The sequence below is a fragment of the Salarias fasciatus genome, chromosome 11, assembly GCF_902148845.1.
Source record: "Salarias fasciatus chromosome 11, fSalaFa1.1, whole genome shotgun sequence".
NCBI lineage: Eukaryota > Metazoa > Chordata > Actinopteri > Blenniiformes > Blenniidae > Salarias > Salarias fasciatus.
The window spans coordinates 17,662,275-17,683,599 of NC_043755.1; the positions used below are offsets into that span (position 1 = coordinate 17,662,275).

Here is a 21,325-nt window from a genome sequence, read left to right on the forward strand (position 1 = left end):
ACGGTAGATTAAAGAAATAAAAGTGAGTTTGCTGAGTAAAACTGAAATAATATTCACCTTTTTTTTTAGGGCAGCTGTATAAAAAGCCAAACCTGAATATAAATAATACACATGCTGTGTTGACTTGGCTGATTATTGAGTAACAAAGAGTGTTGTATAAAACGAAACCCTGAGTTTAAAATATACGCTGTGTGGATTTCTGTTGTGAAACTAAGAGCAGCCTGAACAGCTCACACATCGAGGTGGTTGAGCTTCAAGAAGAGGAATTCTGCACTGAGCCGTGTATTTGCATGCATGCGGTTTGTAAATGTGTGGGTGAGAGACAAAGAGAAAGGGGGAGACGGAGACATAGAAATTGTAAGTGTGCGAGTATTAGCCTAGCCTTGTGAGAGCTGGCTGCCTCCTACTTCTTTGTGTGAGGAAGATGAGATTTCACGGTTTATTTTCTGCTTTTGGCCCTCGACCACATGCACAACCAGAAGCACAGCACATTAAGGGTGGGCTTACAAGAGGCAAGGGGACACTGGATGGAAGGAGCATCCATTAGGTAAAGTTCAAGTGGAAGAAAGGGCTGAAAATGACAGGAAGAAGTAGAGAATGGTAGCTAAAAAAAAGAAGATGCAAATAAGGAGACAAAAAAAAAAGGGAAATTAAGGTGAAGCATTGAACGGAAGAAGAAAGAAACAGAAACAAAGCAGGGAGCGTGAGCTCTCATACAGGAGGAACGGGATGAGATGAGTGCGGCTCAGGAACATGGGTACGGCTCAAGGACACAATTACTCTGAGCAGACACTGAACCATGTGGCATGACTCAGACTGGAGGAGAGTCAAAGTGCTCTGAACAACCAGCATTACCTGAGAAGTCATACAACACCGGCGGGTAATGACATTCAGCCTGCGTGTGCCGCAGCAGCTGGATGCTTCCTCACAGGTTTCACAGGAGAAAAAATGACACTGGAGCATCAACAAGTGTCAGGAACCAGGAGCTATTTGATGGAGGGACTCTAAATTTAATAATGCACTTTCATTCTTGACCTGAGAAGCACCTCATCGTGTGAGCGGCAGTGTCAAACTCATTTTAGTTCCGGGGGCCACATGCAGTCCGATTTGGTCTGAACTGAGCTGACGATCGATGGCAGAATAACCTACAAGCCTATGACGACTTCAAAGAGCTCCGTTTTATTTTACTGATAAAAAAATTCAAGCTCATTCTCATTTCTTTGTTTTGTTTTTTTGTTTCAAAAGCTGCGATGAAAGCTCCAAATTTCGCTGCTGCATCACTGATATCAAGATCCTCGTCTCCTCTTCAGCTTTGGGTCTCACTGCTGGATTATGTTCTTTTTTCGTGCAACACAAATCATTTATCAAGTTGTTCACTGATGCAGAATTAGAGAGGCTGATGCTTTGAAAAAAAAAAATACCCAAAGCATCACTCTAAACAATAGTGGAAGTTTGTAGTGAGCAGTGAACTGATTATTGTATTGAAATATGTAAAATATTGTGAAGTGTCAGTGGACTTCGTTGGACATTAACACGTGTTGCTTTCCGAAGCTGCTGTCTTTCTCTCTTCCAATCCAGCTGTTTATTCATGAAATCCTTTCTTCCAAGAACCACTAACATCCACTTTCCTCGCCAACTCCATGAGTGAGTCCATCATCGCACACAGGGCTGACAGCAGTTACTCCAGTATTTTTTGAAGTAACTAGCAACTGTAACCGGTTACTCATTTTAATCAACTTCACACCAGGTGGTGCTTCTGGTTTATCAACAAGACGGGTTAATTTTAAAGCGAGTTACATCTGAAGTTCAGCAGGATGTGATTTCTAACCTGTCTTGGTGTTTCCTCCCTTGTATCTGATCTTCTGGATGGCTTCTAGCAACGCCTCCTTGTTGCTATGGGAACTGAGCTGGAATTCGGTCCGAGCATCGTCGCTGAACTGAGCGATGGCCACCTGGGGAGAGACGGAGGGTGAAAGGAGTTCAAAGCACACGTCAAAAAAATTTATACAAAGTTAAACTCCCATTTGCCTGAGACACTTTGGATTTAACCTTGCTGCAAAGGGAGAGTCTACTGTTATCATCTGCTCTCTCTAATCACAATCTCATTATGCCTGCAAAAACCCTTTCTACATTTGCGCGTGCAGGTTTGCCTCGGCTTCCTCCAAAACAAAATGCAAGCAACCAAATCCCGCCAAGCAGCTTATGTGGCATTATTTGAGAGTAATGGAGCCAAATGGCGGTGCTCGGAGTCCAACAACTGAATATCCACCTCATTATCACCGACAATTCTGCATTTATTTCGAACAGCAACATCAGTATCCAACAGATGCTGCTTTGGTTAGCTGAAAGAAATGCTTTGATTATACAAATTAGGTGTGATTAAACAGCCCTACAAGTAAATACTGTACAGATGGGTTCAGTTGTACGTGACAAGTGAAAAAGCCAGACTATTTTCATGCTTTTAGGACAAGGTGCAACAAATCACAGGTTCCACCATTAACCAGCAGTCAGTCACTGCTACAGGTCTGAGCATGTAAAGTTAAAGATGTCAAAGGAGAATATTAGATTTTCCATATGTCTTGACAGAAAACTCACAGAAATATATATGTGTTCACGCTCCCAAATCAGAACTATAATCAATCTAATTTCCTGACTCTAAGAGGGGAGAACAACTATCATTACCTCCAGACTGCTAATGGTGCTGTTGTTGGCTCAGGCCGGCCTGCATTTTGCAGCCAACTCTCTCTTTACTGTGCAGCCAACTTTCTCACATTACAGCCAGTGTTTTGCTGCTGGTCGCCTGCAGCCGGAGGGTGATGGGGCACGGCGTGGGTAGCAGAGTGCTTAAGAGCAGACATTACACAAATGAAACAAAAGGGTTTAGCAAGCACCTCTGCGGTGTGACAAATGAACCGGCTGAGGCGCGCCGACGCGGTTTGGGCCGCGCAGGAGAAGAAGCACAAATAAATTAGTTCACGGTGACAATGAGGAGCAACAGCCCCAAGTTAGAGCCTCCCATTACTATTGATGAGCCTGATGAATGAGAAACAGTCAGAGGCAGGGGAGGAGATGGCGAATATTTATTGTGGTGATTTAATTAAAAAAAAAAAAAAAAAAAAAAAAAAAGCTTGTGGTAGAGATGGTTGATATAGTTTTAGCCAACACACTGATCACTTGTTTATTCCAGCTTTCAATGCATTGAGATTTAACTTATTAAAACCAGCTTTTCCTGCCAGAAAACTAATGCTGTCTGGCACACAACTCCACAGCGGCAGCAGCAAATGAGCAGAGTTAATCGAATACCACTCAGCAACAAAAAGTGCTTCCAGAAAGTAAAGATTGACTCGCTAGGGGTTTAAAGTTCTGTCTCACTTTCTTAAACTTTTCTATAGATACCAATCTGTGGTCATGCTGATCCCTTGGGGAACTGCCAAAGAAAATTGGGTGAAAATCTGCTCCAAAGCATCCCTCCAATATCAATTAATGCCACCATCAGCACCTTTCCCACACAAGAAAAAAGCCAAAAGTACACGGGGTCAAAAAGACAAGGACTGACATTGATTTATGGATTGTTACCAGGGCCAAATGTTTGTGATATCCATATTTTTTCTGCCTGAAAATTAAAACTGACACACGAAAAGAAAAGAAGCGATGGGCAGTAGAGTGCGAAACGGGAGCCGCATAGCTTAATATGACATTTTATCACTCCATTCTGTTGAGTGAAGGATCTAGTTTTAGCAGATTATAAAAGAAAAAAGTGAACATTTTTATTTCACTTTTGATGAGTTAATATTGAAATGAAAAACGACTGGAGGCGGAGGAGAAGTGAGAAGGCTTGTGCAGACGTTTTGAAGGGAGTAATGAGCTGAACTTGAGTCCATGCCTGATAATATGCTGCAAAACAACATGACTGGAAAGTTTGCATAACCCGGTTGATTCTTTCAGGGCCCATAATCTTTCTTTTCACAAGGATTAGCACCCCCCTACTTAAAATTCTCTCTTCTGTGAATGATTTGCTTACCCATATTGAAGCCTAAGATATGTAATTTCTTTATTTCATCATTATTATGGTTTTCAGTGTGGCTAATGTTGGCTGCTACCCCAGCATCTGCTTTACATTAGATTCCCCGTGAGCATGCACAAAAAAGGGCTAAAACAAAGGGAATAAATTACAAAGGGACTGTGCAAAAATTAAAACCCTTCAGCACATTTGGATTTCTGCTAAATTATGGTTCTATCCAAACGGGGTATATTTTCACTAGATTCAGACGTTTAGACTAGACACGAGAACCACCAGCAGTTATGAATGTAAATACCAGAGCCTCAGGGAGATTCACGGCGACATTACTCAGAGTGATGTGGTGAAGATGATTGAGAAAGCTTACCCCTTTGTAATAATGGATGGAGGAAAAGAAAGGCTGCATTCAGTTACTGTTGAGGTAAAGCTCACTCGGCGGTCGCCGTCTTTCGACTGACCTGGGTGCCATCTGGTCCAATCAGATCCAGTGATCCCATGGTGCTGTAGAGGAAGCGTGTGATCTTCATGAAGTTGTCATCGCCAATGGACCAGGAGCCGTCCACCAGGAACACCAGGTCCGCCTTGGCCTCCTTGCACACTAAACAGAAAGTCGGATAAGACTCATAGATTTTAGTCACCGCATCACTTTGTCTCTGCATTTAAAAAAAATTATTTCATGATGGATGAAGGTCAGTAAAGGACAAGTCATAAGCAGAATGTTAACCGGCTAATATATTCAGACACTGAGCAAATATGCAAACTGTGAAGCCCCGCAAATATACCTCCTCTGGAAAAAGGTAAATATTCACCGGCTGGGTCTTCAGAGTTATATGCACACTGTCAAATTCATCGGAATTTAAAGTACAGTGTACACACACACACACACACACACACACACACACACACACACACGCACGCACAGTTTTCAAACTCACTATAATGTTCTCAATCCAATATTATAAACTGCTCATTGGTATTCCCAGTACCGCAGTGACTCTTTCCATCTGCTTTTATTTTTCTCATGTTTCTCAATGATTCCCAGTCGCCTAATAACCACTGCTGTAAAGCTGTTTTGTGGTTTTAACAAGTTTTCAAACCCCAACATTCTGCTAAACTCCAAACCCTGTTCATGACCGTGTCAGACGTTGTATTTTTTTCTTTATTTGTGAAACTGTTGTAAATCCAAAGGTGACAAAGGAGATGAGAAGAGGGGTTTTCTACTTTTGACCTGAGCTCAAATTTTATTGACTCAGTTCCACTTAAAACAATGAAAGCTAAGAAGTAAAGTACAAACAAGTCTATTGATTACACCCACAAATTTACACGTACAAAATAAATGACAATACCTATTTTTCAGGGGCTGGTGCTCTTCCTTCAGAGCAAGATCAGTGATCTGAATCCTAGACTGTAAGCCTGTATCTCGAGTTTGCATGTTCTTTTTATGCAGACATGGGATTTCTACAGAATCTCTGGTTTCCCCTCACAGTCCAGCAACATGTCTGTGAAGATGAGTGTTGTCCCTGAATCGATGCTGTGTGTGAATGTGTGTGTGATTCTCTGTTCGTGATGAACCGGTGACCTGTCCATGGTGCACTCTGCCTTCCACCAAATATCAGCTGGGATTGGCTCCGGCGCCCTGTGACCCTCAGCCAGATCAACAGCACGCCGAAGATGGATGGAAGGACAGATTGATGGATGAGTGGATGGATTCCTGAGCTATGGTGCACAACACAGCGCCAGAGGCAAACCCAAACCTGATGAGGTTTTGCACCATTTCATAGTACATAAATCTCACAGACAAGCGGCTATGAGACCCGAAACCACTTTCTGATCACGTCTTCTTTGTGTTTTGTCTCTGCTGTCATCACTGTGCTGTACTGCTCAATATCTTCGACCAAGAAGGGGATGGAACCATGATATTACGAAAACGTTTCCATGCCTTGTGTCTTTATTGTGGTTCGTTTTTAAATCTCCCAACTATCTATAATAACTTTGCTTCATTTGCCTCCCATTGTTGTTTTCATCGTCTCTCTTTCTAACTTACAGAAAAACTCAGCCTTCACTTTTTATTTCCCGTCTGTGTTGTTCCATCCTGAGTAAAGGTTGCCTGTCATTACAGATGGAGCCATCAGCCTGACAAAGGTCAGACACTTGGACGGACATGTTTACAGAGGGGCTCAGCAGGTGTGTCGGTTCATGTCTGTGGACTCCGTGTTGCAGGGCGACCTTTTACCCGAGCGAATCAGACAGAAACACAGAGCAGGATTGTCTTTGTATGAGGCGGAGAATAGGACTGTAAACATTTCTCTTAGTGAGCATTTCAAGGTTGATCGTACAGAAAATAACTTGCTTATTCTATCCCCTCTTACTATTGTGGTTTTATGCAACAATAAATAAAGGATAATTTTTGGACACTTAGCAATGCTAAAAGTTGGATATTCTAATTATCTCTGCAGGGAAAACAATTTCACAGTTGTCACAGCTTGCATATGCACGAGGCCTGTTTGTTGTTAGGAAGCCAGAGTCTGATCCCCATATCCCTGCCGAGTCTGAATTAATAAGCTAATGAACCATGATTAAGGTAGCGTTTCTTCATTTTTACGTTACTTGCACACATTAGCCACAGTACATTTCAGACAGTAAAACAGGAAATCTCATGTTTATATACTCTCAATTTACCCTCCCAGTTTCGTATTACTTGTTCATCTTACATTTCGTTCCAGGTCAGTGTTGATATTCTGATTGTTGTAATCACTAAGTCAAATATATGTACACTAAAGAACACTTTCACACCCACCTTCACATTTTTTTTTGATGCATCCATTTAAATTTAAACTATATTGTCAGTAAAATCTCTAATCCAATGTAATGCTGTGTGCACTTCAGGGGAAATAAAGCTGTGGACGAAACATTTCTGAAATCAAACTTCACTGTTAGGTGGTTTTAGTGCATGTGTGTATTAATGAGATGCTTCTTGCTCACCTTCTTTTGGAGGCGGGATGGTGGGCGGGGGCTCCGTGGTGGGCGGCTGAGTCGGAGCCTGAGTGGGTGCCGGCACTGGAAACATGCAGGACCAGACACAGGACCGAGACGGGGGTCATCAATCGTGATGGCAGTGACAAGTGACACTGTCTGCTGGTTTGTCTGCAGACTTCTAATGCAAGTGTGCATGTGTGCACAGTGCATAAGCAAGTCCATTAAGACACAGCAGTTAGCTTCTATTAACGTGACAGATTCCTCATCATCGATCCCACACCGTAGCTTTGGATCATGACAGAAATGAAGATTTCATCTGTACGTTCATGGACAACAAGAGTCCTGCTTTCATCAGTCAACTGCTGGTCTGACCACAGGCTGTTTGGAGGAGTCAAAAACAGCCTCAGGTAATAGTGTGACTGAAGCCAGGCCAATTACTCTGCAGAAAGTAGGGATTTCTATCAAACTGGAGCGCAGCAAGCAAACCGTCTCAGGAAGATCAGAGACTGCACAAAGACGGGAAACATAATTCATTACTGCAGAAAAAAAAAATCATCACAACAAATATTTCTCAAGCTCCAACACAGTAAAGTCCTTCAATTCAATCACAAAGTTTACTATTTGGCATTAGGATCACATGAAAGTTTACTGAAAGTAGTTAAAGAATAAACCGAAGAATAAGAATGTATAATTGTGAAATAAAATCAATGGAATGGTGGTGCTGTTGCAGCTCAGATCTTGAATAAAGTGTGGGGGCATAATTTGGCTGTCTGGGAGTCGAAGCACTTCCTTTTTAAATCTATGTGTTGATGTATTGAAGAGTGGGTGTGTAATTCAAGAGGGGAGCAGCAACAACAAGTGATTCCCAGGATGGTCCTCTGCAATACAGCTGGCCGTCTCTGGTGCTGGTCGGAGTGACTGTCTCTGAGGGGAGGTGGAGGCCTGTTGATGAAGTGCTCTGCAGCCCTCACCACTCAATGCAGATCCATCCTGTTCTCCACCGCACAGCTGAAGCAGCACAAGGTGCAGCAGGAGGCCAGGAGGAAATGAAACAGCGATGGAAGACACAGAGGCGAGCTTGCTTCAGCTTCAGCTTCCGGTATCATCCAGTATCATCCAGTATCATCCAGTATCATCCAGTATCATGAACTTTAGTGTCTGGATTGGTGTTGTCTTTGGCAGATTTCATTGAAAAATAAAAGCTGTGGTCATGTGAAAGAATATTATCAAAAATATTGAAACATTACATCTTACAATCATAGTGACTAGTATTAGTAAATGTTATATGTTGTATACATGGATGTTGCTGTGATGAAACCATTCCCTGCATTGGATTAGTGTCTCCATCTTCCACCTACACTAAAACTCTTAAAGAGTCAACACTCAGATGATATAACAGAATACATCAACCTAATTATGAGAAAGCACCTAATTACGTAACAGTTGCATTAACCAAGGCATGGATTGCTCATAAATAAATGAATGAATAATAATAATGATCAGTACATACAGTATATACATACGTATATATACACCGAATAATGACTGTTCAGCTTGCAGTAAACTTTTAGCAGCTGCATTTATGGGGTAAAATGTATGACTGTGTGTGTGTGTGCATGTGTGCATGCATGCGTGCGTTTGTGCGTGCAGCATGCTTGTGTGTGTGTGTGTGTGTGTGTGTGTCCAAGTATCTATTCATCTATCTGTAAGCAGGCTGTGAGGTGAGCCCTCTCGGTCCCCGGAGCTGTGCAGCTCAGCTCAGCTCATCAGCAAACCACTGGACTGCAACAACAGAATCCATCTTTTCAGACAGAGACACCTACTGCAACTTTCTACTCTTTTTTTTTTTTTTTTCACTTCAGAGGTGAGGCAGACACATGGCAGAAGGTGGCTACGGGGGGACAGATGGAGAAACAGACATAAAAGGAGATTTGGAGAATTAACATGGGAAAATTATATGTGAAGGGAAATCAGAAGAAAGAAAGAAGAGACAGTCTAATGGTAGATGAGACATTCATGTAATTATATGAATCAAAGCGAAGAGTGTGACTCATACTAAAACGAGCTGATGAAACTTCCTCGTATTTGTTTTAAATGTTAATGATAACGACTGCTGTCTTCATAAAATGTACAAAATATCCAAAGCCTTGGTAACATACATGTCATGTCAGTGACAGAGACGGACGGTCCCTCCATTTCTTGCATTTGCGTGTGAATGCTGATCTGGTATTGGCTGCTGGGAGTCAGGTCGTAGAAGCACTGCCGGGACGCTCCGCCTCCCAGACTCACTTCCTGCCTCTGACCGTCTGCAAGAGAACAACACATGAAGGAATACAATAAATCAACATTCATGAAATCCTGTCAAGATCAGGTCAGATGGAAGTCGGCGCTTCACATTAACACACATTCCCAATAAATCTGCTGCATCATATTTAAGTCATGATGCCGAAGAATGATGAATTTGAAGATGTTTTTGCTGAAGGTCACACTGAAGGTAAACCTGAGAAATACATCTGCACACTAGACTGAGTCTGACTGAGAAGCCTGAAAATAGCCTCTAAGAAAAGGCTGCAGAACACTGAGCAGATCTCCGATTTGCAAAACATTACAGTGAAGCCAGATCTGGGAGACACAACCCGCCTTTCCAACACGTTGTATGTATACAAAGTGAGAGTCTTACAAATACAAGCAGCAGCAGTTTCACAGGAGTTTTTTTTTTTTTTTTTTTTCTGGAAGAAGTATTAAAGTTGATTTAATTCTAATTTACACCATCACAGAGCAGCCTCGTGCCCCAAAGTGATCTGGAGAGTCTCCATAGGGGGGTTGCAGACCACAGGTTGGGAACCACTATCTTTGAGACCTGCAGTTTAAAGCTCGTTACAAAAGTTCCTCACTTTACATTACGAGTTGTTTCCCAAAAAATTGACCATATTGCATATTGCACAGCGTTGTCTGGAAAGAACAGACAAACTAAATTATTATTGGCCTTCAGCAACGTTCCCAGGTTTTACGACAGCTTCTCTTACACACTCGGAAATTAACTTTTAAAGTTCACAGTAACAATAATATTATTGCAATGCTAAGAGGAGGTGGGATTTATGGTAAAACATGTTCAGTCCATGACTCAGTCATTTTAACTTTCAAAAGTTGTGGTGAAACTTTAAATGAGGCTTCTGGCGACTCACTAACAGATGCACGTCTCATGAAAAGAAGACACTTAGAGAGAAAAGCAAGATGTTGCCTCACTTAATCAGTACCCCAGGAGAGTACCCAAAAGAACTTTAGAAAAACATCCCCACGCCGGCTTTCTCCTTCTATTGACACTTCTTTGTGAACCTCACACTGCAAACATTTAGTGTTTGTTCTGAAAAACTGTACCCAGGTAGAATCACAGAGGAGCAAAACGGCAGGGATTCATGTTGGCAGCCGGAACTGGAGAACGGGAGCATCACGCATAAAGCACACACTCTAATGGACGCCGTTTGTCAGTGGCGTTCGACTAATTCTGTTTCCTAATTCATCTCTCATCGTCACTCAGTGAGAAATCAGCTCCTCCTCCTCACAGGAAACAGCGACTGAGGAGAAAGTTCAGGCTGTCGGTGAGTCTCCACACTTTTGCATCTGAGAAGGTGTTTAAGCGGCTGGTTGGCTCAAATGGCAAAGATGAATAGAAAAGTATGTGAGGAAGCAAAGTGGGAAAATGGCCTCTTTCTTGGTGCTGTCTATCGTCTGACGGTGGGAAGCAATAAAATGTGTACGCACATCACTGACTTTATTCCTCCTTCAAGTAACAGGAGCTTTATTCATGAATAATCTCAGCATTTATCAACCAACTCTCCGGCTTCCCATTCGTCTCAATCATCACTAACCTCTACTCCAACCATCTACGAGGAAAATCCATTTCAAAGCTGAGCTACACATTCATATCTCCTCTGTTTTTCTCTTTTAATAAGAGCCGCATTCAGTTTCCACTTAGTGCTGTCATTGGCCTAATATTGTGCATGCTGAATATTTACTTTCTAAATGTCAACGAGCGCATTTCTGTTCTAAATTATTTGACTCCTGTGACCTGAAATGAGCTCAGGGACACAGAAAATATCATATTCCAAGTATTAGTCCAATTCTTATCCAATGCAGAGGCCCACATTTCAGAGGTCTTCTTTAGTATTTCCATTGGGGTAACAGATCCAATTGTTTAGAAGATACAGGATGAAATATGTGTGATTTTACTGCTTCAGACAGCAAAAACTAAAAATGCTTTATTTTCTATAACACATTTAGCATTTTGTAAAATATAAAAAGGGCATCAAAGGGACCAAACCAGCCCATAAGGTGTCCCTATAAAGTATAAAATGACAAAGACGACAGGAACTTTTTTTTTCTAATAAAAGTAACAGTTTTTATAAGTCAACCAATGAAGACGAGTAAAGGAATAAACACTGAGACCAAGAAAAGCACAGCAGTTGGCAGTAATGTAGTGATGCGGCAGTGAGAGTAAGCCGCCTTTCCCCCAGACAGCCCATTAGCATGAAAGCCATATTATGAAGGAGAGCGCTTTCGAAAGTGTCGAAGGGAAGAGAAGCAACAGGACTTTACCAACGTAAGTCAGAAGAAATAGTTCTGTACATTAGTTCATGGAAGAGAGTTCATTAAAGCTGGGTATTTTCACACTAAAACTAAGCTAGAATAGGTTATTATGGAAACTTTTCACTGCTCCATTGAGATCACACTGGGCTTTATGTGCCCCCTGAGCTAAAACCACTGTAACACTGTTGATATACACAGTCTATAATCTGCCTGATACACTTTAGCGCCATCACATTATATGGGACTCCAAAAAAAAAAGCCCTTTAGGGCACATGATGATTAAAAGAGAGACCACAAATTGCCGTATTATGTGGCTCATCCTTTTATTCAATAGAATCGCAATAATCTACATAATTTCTGGAGCTGGTTGTGCAAAACATACGGAAATCCATCCCTGGAATATATTAGAGACACTAACTTTATATTACAGGATTTATATGAGCCTGTGCGACAACACCAAGAGCCCTCTGAGGACAAATAGAAATAAAACTTGAACTTGAAGTTGTTCAGTGTGAGTGGGTCTACTGCGAACTGCTCTCCTGCTGCCAGGACAAACTACACAACAGCTTTATTCACTGTGTTTTGAAATGTTGGACACCCCATTCAATGGAAAAGACGTAAATAAAACAAAAGTGGGCTTCAAATAAACACAGATTTTCTTTACTGATGGGCCTAGTTAAAACATATACTGGGGTGAACTTCAGCTCGTTTTTATCTACCTTGGCCCTGTCCTTATTTTCTTCATCTTTTCCCCCCTTTCTTTTTTGCATTGATTGGAGCCGTCTTTGTGTTTAAACAGCCTCTAAAGGTCAGACTATGTTGTTATTCCTTTTACTTGCAATGTGATGACGTGCAATTTTCAGATCAGTTTCCTCCCGAGTCAGTTATTGTCCGCACCGTGTCTCCCTTTTGGTCTGCAAACAGGAAAATGTATGAATATCCTTCCTGATGTAAACCGCTGCCATGTGAGGATGACAGAAATATAAAGCACCTATCTCCACAGAGGCTCATATCAGTGAGTCCAGATGACGATGAAACACAAACATAACCCATACATATGTAGCCATCAGACGTGCATGTGCATTTATCCATGTACTCCATATACTTGTAGAGTACATTCAATAATGTGATGCATTAGTGTATCAGCTGCCTCTTCAGACTAACTAAATTGGATTGTAACCTCAGTCCTCAAACTGCATCTTGAGCCTTAAAAGCATGTTACAAGTTGTGGAGTCCAGGAGTGCTTTCAGGTTTAAGGCCTCACAAAATGGGTAAACCAAAAACACACACACACGCACACACACACACACACACACACACACACACACACACACACACACACACACACACATTTCTGAGGTTCCTGAGACATTTTCATGACGACTGACTGTAAATCTATAAGAGAACATATTTTCCTCCCTTTTTCTGAAACCTGCCACCTCCCCAAATATCACAACTCCAGTAAAGCTTTTGATTTACAGACTGAAATGTATTCCAGTCACTTAGCTGGAAAGAGGCTTGTTTCAACAGTGTGAACCACTGAAACATGTTGACTGAAGGCGCACGCCGAGAATCTGCTGAGAGAATCTGTCGACTACGTGTCTGTGCTGCTTCTTTATGCGAATTCAATTTTTCCCTGAATAAATTCTGTATTTCGGAGGTTTTACTGCAGCTAAATGGTGTGATCTGGACCATATTTCTGCAAGGTGATGAGCTTAGACTTCATTTGAACTGCATCGGTCAATTGAATTAGTGTGGAGTGAGCTGCATGACTGATGCTGTATTCTTAGTCATAAAGAAGAAGATCATGAAAGTCCTGCAGCATTAATGACCTTCATCATCTTTGAGAACTGAGATCAGGATCAGAAAACACACAGACATACATATACATACAGTACATATATATATATAAACATAAACCAGCATACATTTCTGAACAGTAGGCATGTTTACATTAGCCTGACCAGGTCCCTTCTACATCCGTCACATGCTGCTTGGATGCCGAAGGGACTGACCCGGAGCATTAGCCAATAATTTACCGTCACGTTTTGCGGCGGACCAATTACAGCACGGCCTCTCTCATGCGTCACACTGAGCAGACGGAACTCCCCTGTTCATAACATTCAACATGGCGGACTACAGCGATCGTGTTTTTGCGTCTGCTCTTTCTACAGTTTTGAACCATTTAAGTTTAATTAAGTGAATTTAGTTTAAATCCCCAAATGCTGCGTGCAGCGCAGCGCCGCGTCGCGTGACTACAGCGCCTCTCGTTTGTTGACATACCTGGGTCCGTCGCACGTCACGCATGGGGGCTCGCATTGGCCCCCGCTCAGTCAATGAGCTGCCTTTATACACAAATAAAAAAATTGTGAGAAACTGAGAATAGGCGTAGTGTGCCCAGGACCAAACCGGGTCTTTGTAAAGTATTGGAGAAGCGTGTTTTGGTCATGGCTGGTCAGGCTATGTTTACATGGACCACGTATAATCCGCTTATATGGTGGAGCGGATTGTAAATGTGTCATGTAAACGCCCGAATGGATCCGCTTCACTCGGAGCGGATTGTACTTCGGAGTAAATAAAAACCCAGAGAGAAAAAACACTGGAGAGGCGAGATGGAAGCAAACTGTGAAACAGCGAGTTGTATAAAGAGCTCCGCGGCAGAATACGAGCGATCGTCCGGCTGGTGTTATGGATTAACTGGTTCCCGTGTTAACGAATGACGGCGGAGGTCTGTGTAAACACCTGCTGATAACAACAGTTGTTAAAGTAAGACTCACAAAAGACTTTAAACGTATACATCATAACCGACATTCGCCAGAACGACTACATGTTTCAGTCATCTATTGGTCACAAATTGGTCACAAGTTAACACGGGCACCAGTTAATTCGAAACATTGGCATGCCGAGCAGAGCTCACACCGAGACGTGCCGCCCGGCCAGGGGAGCAGCCATTCCTTCAGCAGCATATCATGGAGATGTTGGGACATTATTTGAGCAGATATCAGCAGATAAAAACACTCTGCTCGGCGCTGAGGACTGCTGCTGCAGAGCTAAAGACCTGAAAGTTCCTCGAGAGACTTTGTGCGCATGTCAGAGGACGCTGTATAATCCGCTTCACCCAGGGTCCTTGTAAATGAGGATTCATCGTGGATTGCTTTGTATGCCGTACATGAAAACACTCGCGTTTAATACAAATGTTTACAATCGGATTGAAAAAACACCCATGTAAACTGGGCCAGTGAGAACATTTATTGTGAAGCATCAGAAGTCTTCAGTTAGGAAGGTTTGGAAAGAAATGGCCACAACTTCACCAAAGGACACCACTAACAAGCATTTGCTCCAGTATTCAATGGATGGACGTGAAAACGTCAGGACAAAGAAATGATGTACTTACTGAGAGTCGACTGTATGGAGACTCTGTATAAGGAGGCATGAAGAAGAGGCTGCCACTGAACACACATGCTGCTGGGACGGATCTGGTAGGTCGACAAGCCGGAGACCCCAAGAAACACTGAAGAAAGACGAAGAGCCGACAGCTGTGAGCATTGGGGGTCACATTTAGACAAAAATTACAGCTCGGACCTTTATTGTATTCAACACCAAATTGACAAAGAGCCCTGAACTTTTACTTTATGGTCTGCTGCTACGGGAAATTTAACAGCGTGTTACTCTTGTTAGGTGTGAAGAGTGCAAATGTGTCTTTAGAGATGGCCGCTGTTACATTATTCATTTTGGTTTTAGTATAAGTAGATGTCAGAAATTAAAAACTAAATTAGTCAAGCCTGGCGCGACTTGTGGGGAGATGCTGCATGATGCAGCAAAATGCAAAAGACCAGAAATCATTTAAATATTTGATGCGCGCTCGAAAGTGAGATTTTGGTGTAAGCAAACCTCCCAGGAGCCTCACTTTCCTTTGTCTAACTCTACCGTTTCTTTTGTTGTTTGTCCCTTGTTAGCAGAATTTGCTGATGTTATCAAATAAACCTGGCTCCCGCACCAGCAAATGGATTTTTTTAGGCTGGAACCATATGGCAGGTGGCTCATTTTAAATACTCTTGAATAATGCATTTGACAATCCATCATTACTTTCAATAATATGCAAAGATGCACAAAAAAAAAAAACCCTTCTCCCTCATGCGCACAGGTGTACAAACTCTGCTGGCAGGCATACTTTAGAAAGTGTGTGAGGCAAAGTGCTGCTCAAACTGAAAATAACAATAATGTTTGCAAAGAAAAACGATCAATAATCAATATGATTGTGTACATTTAGCACATCTTACTACATTTGCATGCAACAGTGGAGGCAAAATATATTTTGTTCATTCACCTTTTCATCGGATTGGGTTCAAATCCTTTCTTACACAAGTAACGATAATTCAGCTCGCGATATTTTCTCTTCACCATTGCTGCAAAAAATGTTTACTGCTCATACAGCTAAATATAGACCACATAAAACTTAATTTGAGAGAAAACCGTTTAATTTACGACAATGATCCTCCAAGTATCAATAAACATGTTTTATGCTGCATGTTTGTATGTTTGTTTTATGGCACAAGCATGTCAGTTAGTTCCCATGATAAGGCTCCAACGACTGCAGAGCATCCTGGGAAATATGTTATCCACCTTATTAGAGTGATGAATGATTGAATGCATCTCTGGTAATCTGTATCAGGATACCTCTCGAGTGTGACGTGAAAAAAAAAAAAAAAGTACAATGATTTAACTAAGCCCTGTGTAACATGGGGAAAATGCAATACATCTGAAATCGTATCAGTGTGTTTGGAACTGATTGCATCTGATACAAAATATTTGTTCGGCCGAACATTCAGAGACAACGCGTTTAATCCCGATCTAGCAGTGCAGCATTTAATAAACACAAAAACCTATAAAAAATCTGGATAGAAGCATGAATCTGAAAAGAAATGCATATATGAATAATATAAAAACATACACATACAGCTTTGCTGTGAGAAGAGAGAAATTGTCAAAAAAAAAAATGCAGGTCTTGTTTCATCTGGTGCCCTAACAACGCTCGAGAGCCAAGTTTAAATATGGAGGGTTGTTAAATCTACATGTCAGTGCCTCATATTTCATCTTTCTCTCCTTATGAAACCATCCTTCATTATGAGAGCTTTATGGAGACAGGAAGGCATGAGGGAGCTGTAACTCATCCTACAGGCCTGTGATTAAAGAACAGATGAACGATGGCACAGCGCTGCAGCGCAAATTAATAAAAAAACTGGAATCAAGAGCATTCTCCTTTATTTACAGATCATGCGCGAATCAAACAACTACTCACTATTTAGTTTTCACATCTACCGCTTTGAAGTTAAGGCAAGCAGCTTTTGCAAAGAAGGTACAGACGACTTCTGATTGTGTACCAATCAATGTGAAATTCATGAGCTATTAAAACGAGAGATTGGTCGCATCTGTGCCGCTACTTGGTCCCTGCGGAGCAATCAGATATTAAGATCAAGAGGCAACAGCAACTCAAAGTTAGACGACACGGCGGTTTTTAAAAAACACACACATAAGGTCAGCGACATCAGTGTTTGGAGATCATGAAAGAGCAGAGAGAAACTTCAGACAGACGCAAGCATGCAGACATGCTGGTACGACAACAACTTCCCTCTTTTTCTCTCAATACCCGATGTCAGTCTCCGGTTTCCTCTGTGTATTTGTTTTTAATGAGAGAGGCATTAAAGCCTGTATTAGGTCCTACTGAGCCTGCTGATAGTAAATCTATATGCAAAAGGAATTGTTCTCCCCGGCCGACAGGGAAATATTAATATCCCTGTGTCTTATCTGTCTGTTTGCTAAAGTCTCAATGGAAATTAGAGCACAAGATATCAGCAGGTACTTAATATGCATGTTGTACCTTTCCACACTCTTTAAACTACTCCGTCTCCTCTGCTGCTTCTTTTCTGCTCTTAATAGTCACACTGTCCTTTCTGAGAAATCTGGATAAAAACTTCAGGTGGAGCTGGACTCCCAATTGTAGCTCATTTGGAAATGATTTATTCAGCAGTAAACGAGATTCTTCTTTTTGAAAGTTTAACAGAAAAACACTTTATGAATGCCGTCACTTCTGTATGTTCTGTTGTAAGGTACCCAGCATGCAACAGTTCTCCTTTCAATTGAGAGTCCAGTGAGTTCCTGTGCAATAAAGATACTTACGTGTCTTAGCATTCGCGAGCAGAGGCTCACTTTGTCCTGCTGGGTAGGACGCTGTGACTTGAACACGGTACTCTGTCCCGCTCTGCAGGTTCAGAAGGAGCACGGAGTTCACATCTTCATCCACACTTTTCTCCAAAACCGGGCCTTGAACTGAAAAACACACACACACACACACACACACAGAAGTACAGAAGAGGTCAAGGCTGGCTATATTTCACAATATACACTGCGATACCGAGGACTGTATGAAAGCATTAAAACGTGGACATTTTCTCTGCTAAGGTGTGCAACAGAGCTTGAGCCAGGATGAGACAGTTGTGGCGTCTGTAAAAACTCTTCACAAGACTTAACTTTCAAAACAGCCAGAAATCTTTTTCTCAAAGAAATAAATGAATGCAACACAGAATTTGAATTTCAACTCATGCTGGCAGCATGATTCTGTATGCATAGAGTACATTATTTGCTTTGCTTTCTGCTTCACATTCTGCGAACACATTTGGCCCAAAAAGAAAACAGTTTGCACACATTTCAGTATGAAAAATGAAATCTTCAGGTGCGAAAAGTACTTTTTTTATTGTTTAAAATACAGTAATCAGGGCCATTGGGTGCCTTGGGTACTTGAAAAGGGCTTTTGCATCCATGCTGACACACACATTTATGTGCACACACACATTTTTCTTTTGCCATCGGGATCATCGTCAGCCGTCTTTCAAGAATAGTAGTTTATCGTTTCTTTCAAGATCTACTTTTAAGGAAAAAATGATTCATAGTGTGTGTGCGAGTTACTCTGGAAAAGAGATGGACACAGAAATAAAGAAGAAATTGATTGAAGAAACAGAGTAGTTCTTCCCAGCATGGCTTGAACATTCTGTTTTTCATGTAAAAATAATAGAGGACATGCAAGTATTAAGGAATTATTACTGAAAAACATTTCCATTCAAAGTAAAAGCTTCCATTCAGCCTGTGTAAAGTCATCAGGTGTTTCGCTTCAGGATGTCTAATATTAGCAGAATATCCTTTAATTGGGAAACACAGGAAATCCAGCATTGATCTGATAATTGATGTGTGGCGTAAGTGTGAGTCTCCCAGCATGAAGCCGGTCCACCAGCAGGGTCTCGTTTCTAATTATCACTGTAACACCGGCACCACAAGAAAACATCTGTTGATGTTCTGCTCGTTTAACATCCAAAACCCTTCACTTTGAAGTGTCAGGGCGTAGAAAACTTTCTATACTGGGTGAAATAACCAAGGAGACACACATGCAGCTTCATACACAATTGATTTTAGTGCTTATATAACACAAAAAAAATGTAATAATAACTATTAAATATAGTTTTGTTGAATAGAAAAGTGGTTTATACAATAATAGACTTGCATACGTTTATTAAAAGGCTAATTTAGCAATGAAATTAAAACAATACAACACAAATAATTCAGAACAAAGAAAATAAAAGCAGCAACTACCTTTTAATTCCCTATGCAGGGTGGTGTATGTCTTTTTCACGAGTTTGGTTCACTGAGTGGGTTTTCATTTACATTATATATATATATATATGTATATTGTGGCTGTATATTTGTTTAGGAAGTCCTTGCATATGCACTTTTTCTCTCCGCTGCCTGAAAAGTTTCTCACGGTAAAAACAGCAGACGGGTAAAATTTATTTCCCTTCAACTTAATTCCCAAAATCAGATTAATGCAGCCTGTCTGCTTCAAGCTGGATGTTCAGAGACACAGTAATTGTGTTGAGATGACTAAAAACAGACACGCAAACAATAAAGACCGGAGCCTTGCTTTGGAAGGATGAAACAATTAGCGCTGGAGGAGCAGCAGAACGGGGAAAGTGGGCTTTTGATGACGCTTCAGGACAAAGATGAGAAAGGCTAATGTCTTATTTTAGTGCTGGATTTTTGACATTTTGTTTAAAGCCTCAAGCTTCCTCTTTGGAAAGAAAAACAAGAGTTCACAATCAGGAAAGCCAAAACACCCTGAGTGTGGTCTTTTTTTTTTTTACATTTATTATGCATCTGTCACAGGTTTGTCACTGCTGCTGGATCCTCATGTAACAAACGGATTAGTATGTTTGGATGAGCCTGGACCCAGAAGCAAGGCAGGCTCAAATGAAAAGACACACTCAAACTCTCCGTTTGAGTGACATTTCAATTCGAGGACCTGTGTGTGCGTGTGTGCGTACGTGTGCATGTGTGCACGTACCATTGATGGGCTGGTAGACGATCCTGTAACCCTGCGCAGGAGATGCTGGTGGATCCCAGCTGATCCTGAAGCGGCTGTACCACTCTTCTGACACCCGCAGATTTTCAGGGGGAAAGAGGGCCACTGTTAAAACGACATTAATATTAGCTTCCAGAGAAGAGATGCAGAACAACTTCACTTTGTTTCAGGGAAAGAAGAACGCATATCAAAGTTCTGGGAAATGAAAAAGTCCTCCTCTGTACCATTTATTTTTAAATGTTTTGACTGAATGACTTGAGGCTGAATATCATTTGAAAGCTGTTGATACGTGTGTGGAGGAAGCAGCAGCAGGATTTTATGCCTCCACTTTACTCTTCATATGTTCTCACTGTTACTGCATGTTGTTAGTCCAACATTTTTTCACTGAAACGAAAAACAAACTCATCCAATAGTAAATACGGTATAAATACAGCCAACATACAAAAAAACCTAAAAGGCGATTAATAAAATGTTGAGAAACATTGACAAGCTTGAATAGAAATTTGAAAGTTTTCAATGACAACAGATAATTACAACCTTTTTAAGTTTCATTAATCTAGAATTGTCCAGTACTGTTTGCTTATTACGGTGCTCTAGGGGAGCGTTTCCTAAATGAAGGGTCTGATCAATTTTATACTGAAACAACAGAGACTGAAATTCCCCCATTAAAAAATGAACTTCAAAAATTAAAACATAAACATTTAACAGCAAGCTTTTTCATTACACTTGGGGTTAAATGCACCACCTTTCTTTCTTTCTTTCTTTCTTTCTTGCACCCTAAATAATAAATAAATGATGTGTCCTCATAGTAGTTCATAAATGTATTGATGTTATATTTGGACTCTTGGGGAGTCACTACACTTTTGTTCTGGGCATTGAGCTGAAAAAGTTTGGGAGTTGCTTCTTACTGGACAACACTTTGACATGAAATCACTTTATCTGTGCCATTTAAATTCAAAACTTTCAGTTTACAGGGATATCTTACGCATAACTTCACAAGTGACTATTTATTGAAATCCTGAGCTTCAGATTATGATTATAGCTTAAAGAAAGAACTTCACTTTCCAGTTTTGTGAGTATTTCTGATTTTGTGCACAATATTGAGCATCACGTCACATGACATCGGTTCTCGCTCAGAAGCAGAAATGGCCAGGCATAATTCTCAATAAATAAACATAAATATGTGTTACAATATCTATTCATGAGCACTGGACCTCTCACATAAAAAGACATCACACATCGTTCGATATTTCAATTCTCTGAGCCACGGACGAGACGGAGACGGTCTCATCACAGGGAATCGGGAGACTAGTTGAGAAAATCAATTAGAATCACGA

The 21,325-nt window shown here is 41.2% G+C and overlaps 1 protein-coding gene across 1 annotated transcript in view; it reads right to left on the reverse strand.

Moving 5' to 3' along the window:
- Positions 1–21,325, reverse strand: part of col14a1a (collagen, type XIV, alpha 1a) — a 139,957-nt gene that overhangs the window by 60,576 nt on the left and 58,056 nt on the right. The window contains exons 21-27 of the mRNA XM_030102838.1: positions 19,971–20,093; positions 17,759–17,908; positions 14,976–15,092; positions 9,154–9,300; positions 7,001–7,075; positions 4,477–4,616; positions 1,829–1,952 (exon numbers count right to left, since the gene is read on the reverse strand). Of these exons, the coding sequence (XP_029958698.1) occupies positions 1,829–1,952; positions 4,477–4,616; positions 7,001–7,075; positions 9,154–9,300; positions 14,976–15,092; positions 17,759–17,908; positions 19,971–20,093 (876 nt within the window). The remainder of the gene's footprint in view (positions 1–1,828; positions 1,953–4,476; positions 4,617–7,000; positions 7,076–9,153; positions 9,301–14,975; positions 15,093–17,758; positions 17,909–19,970; positions 20,094–21,325) is intronic.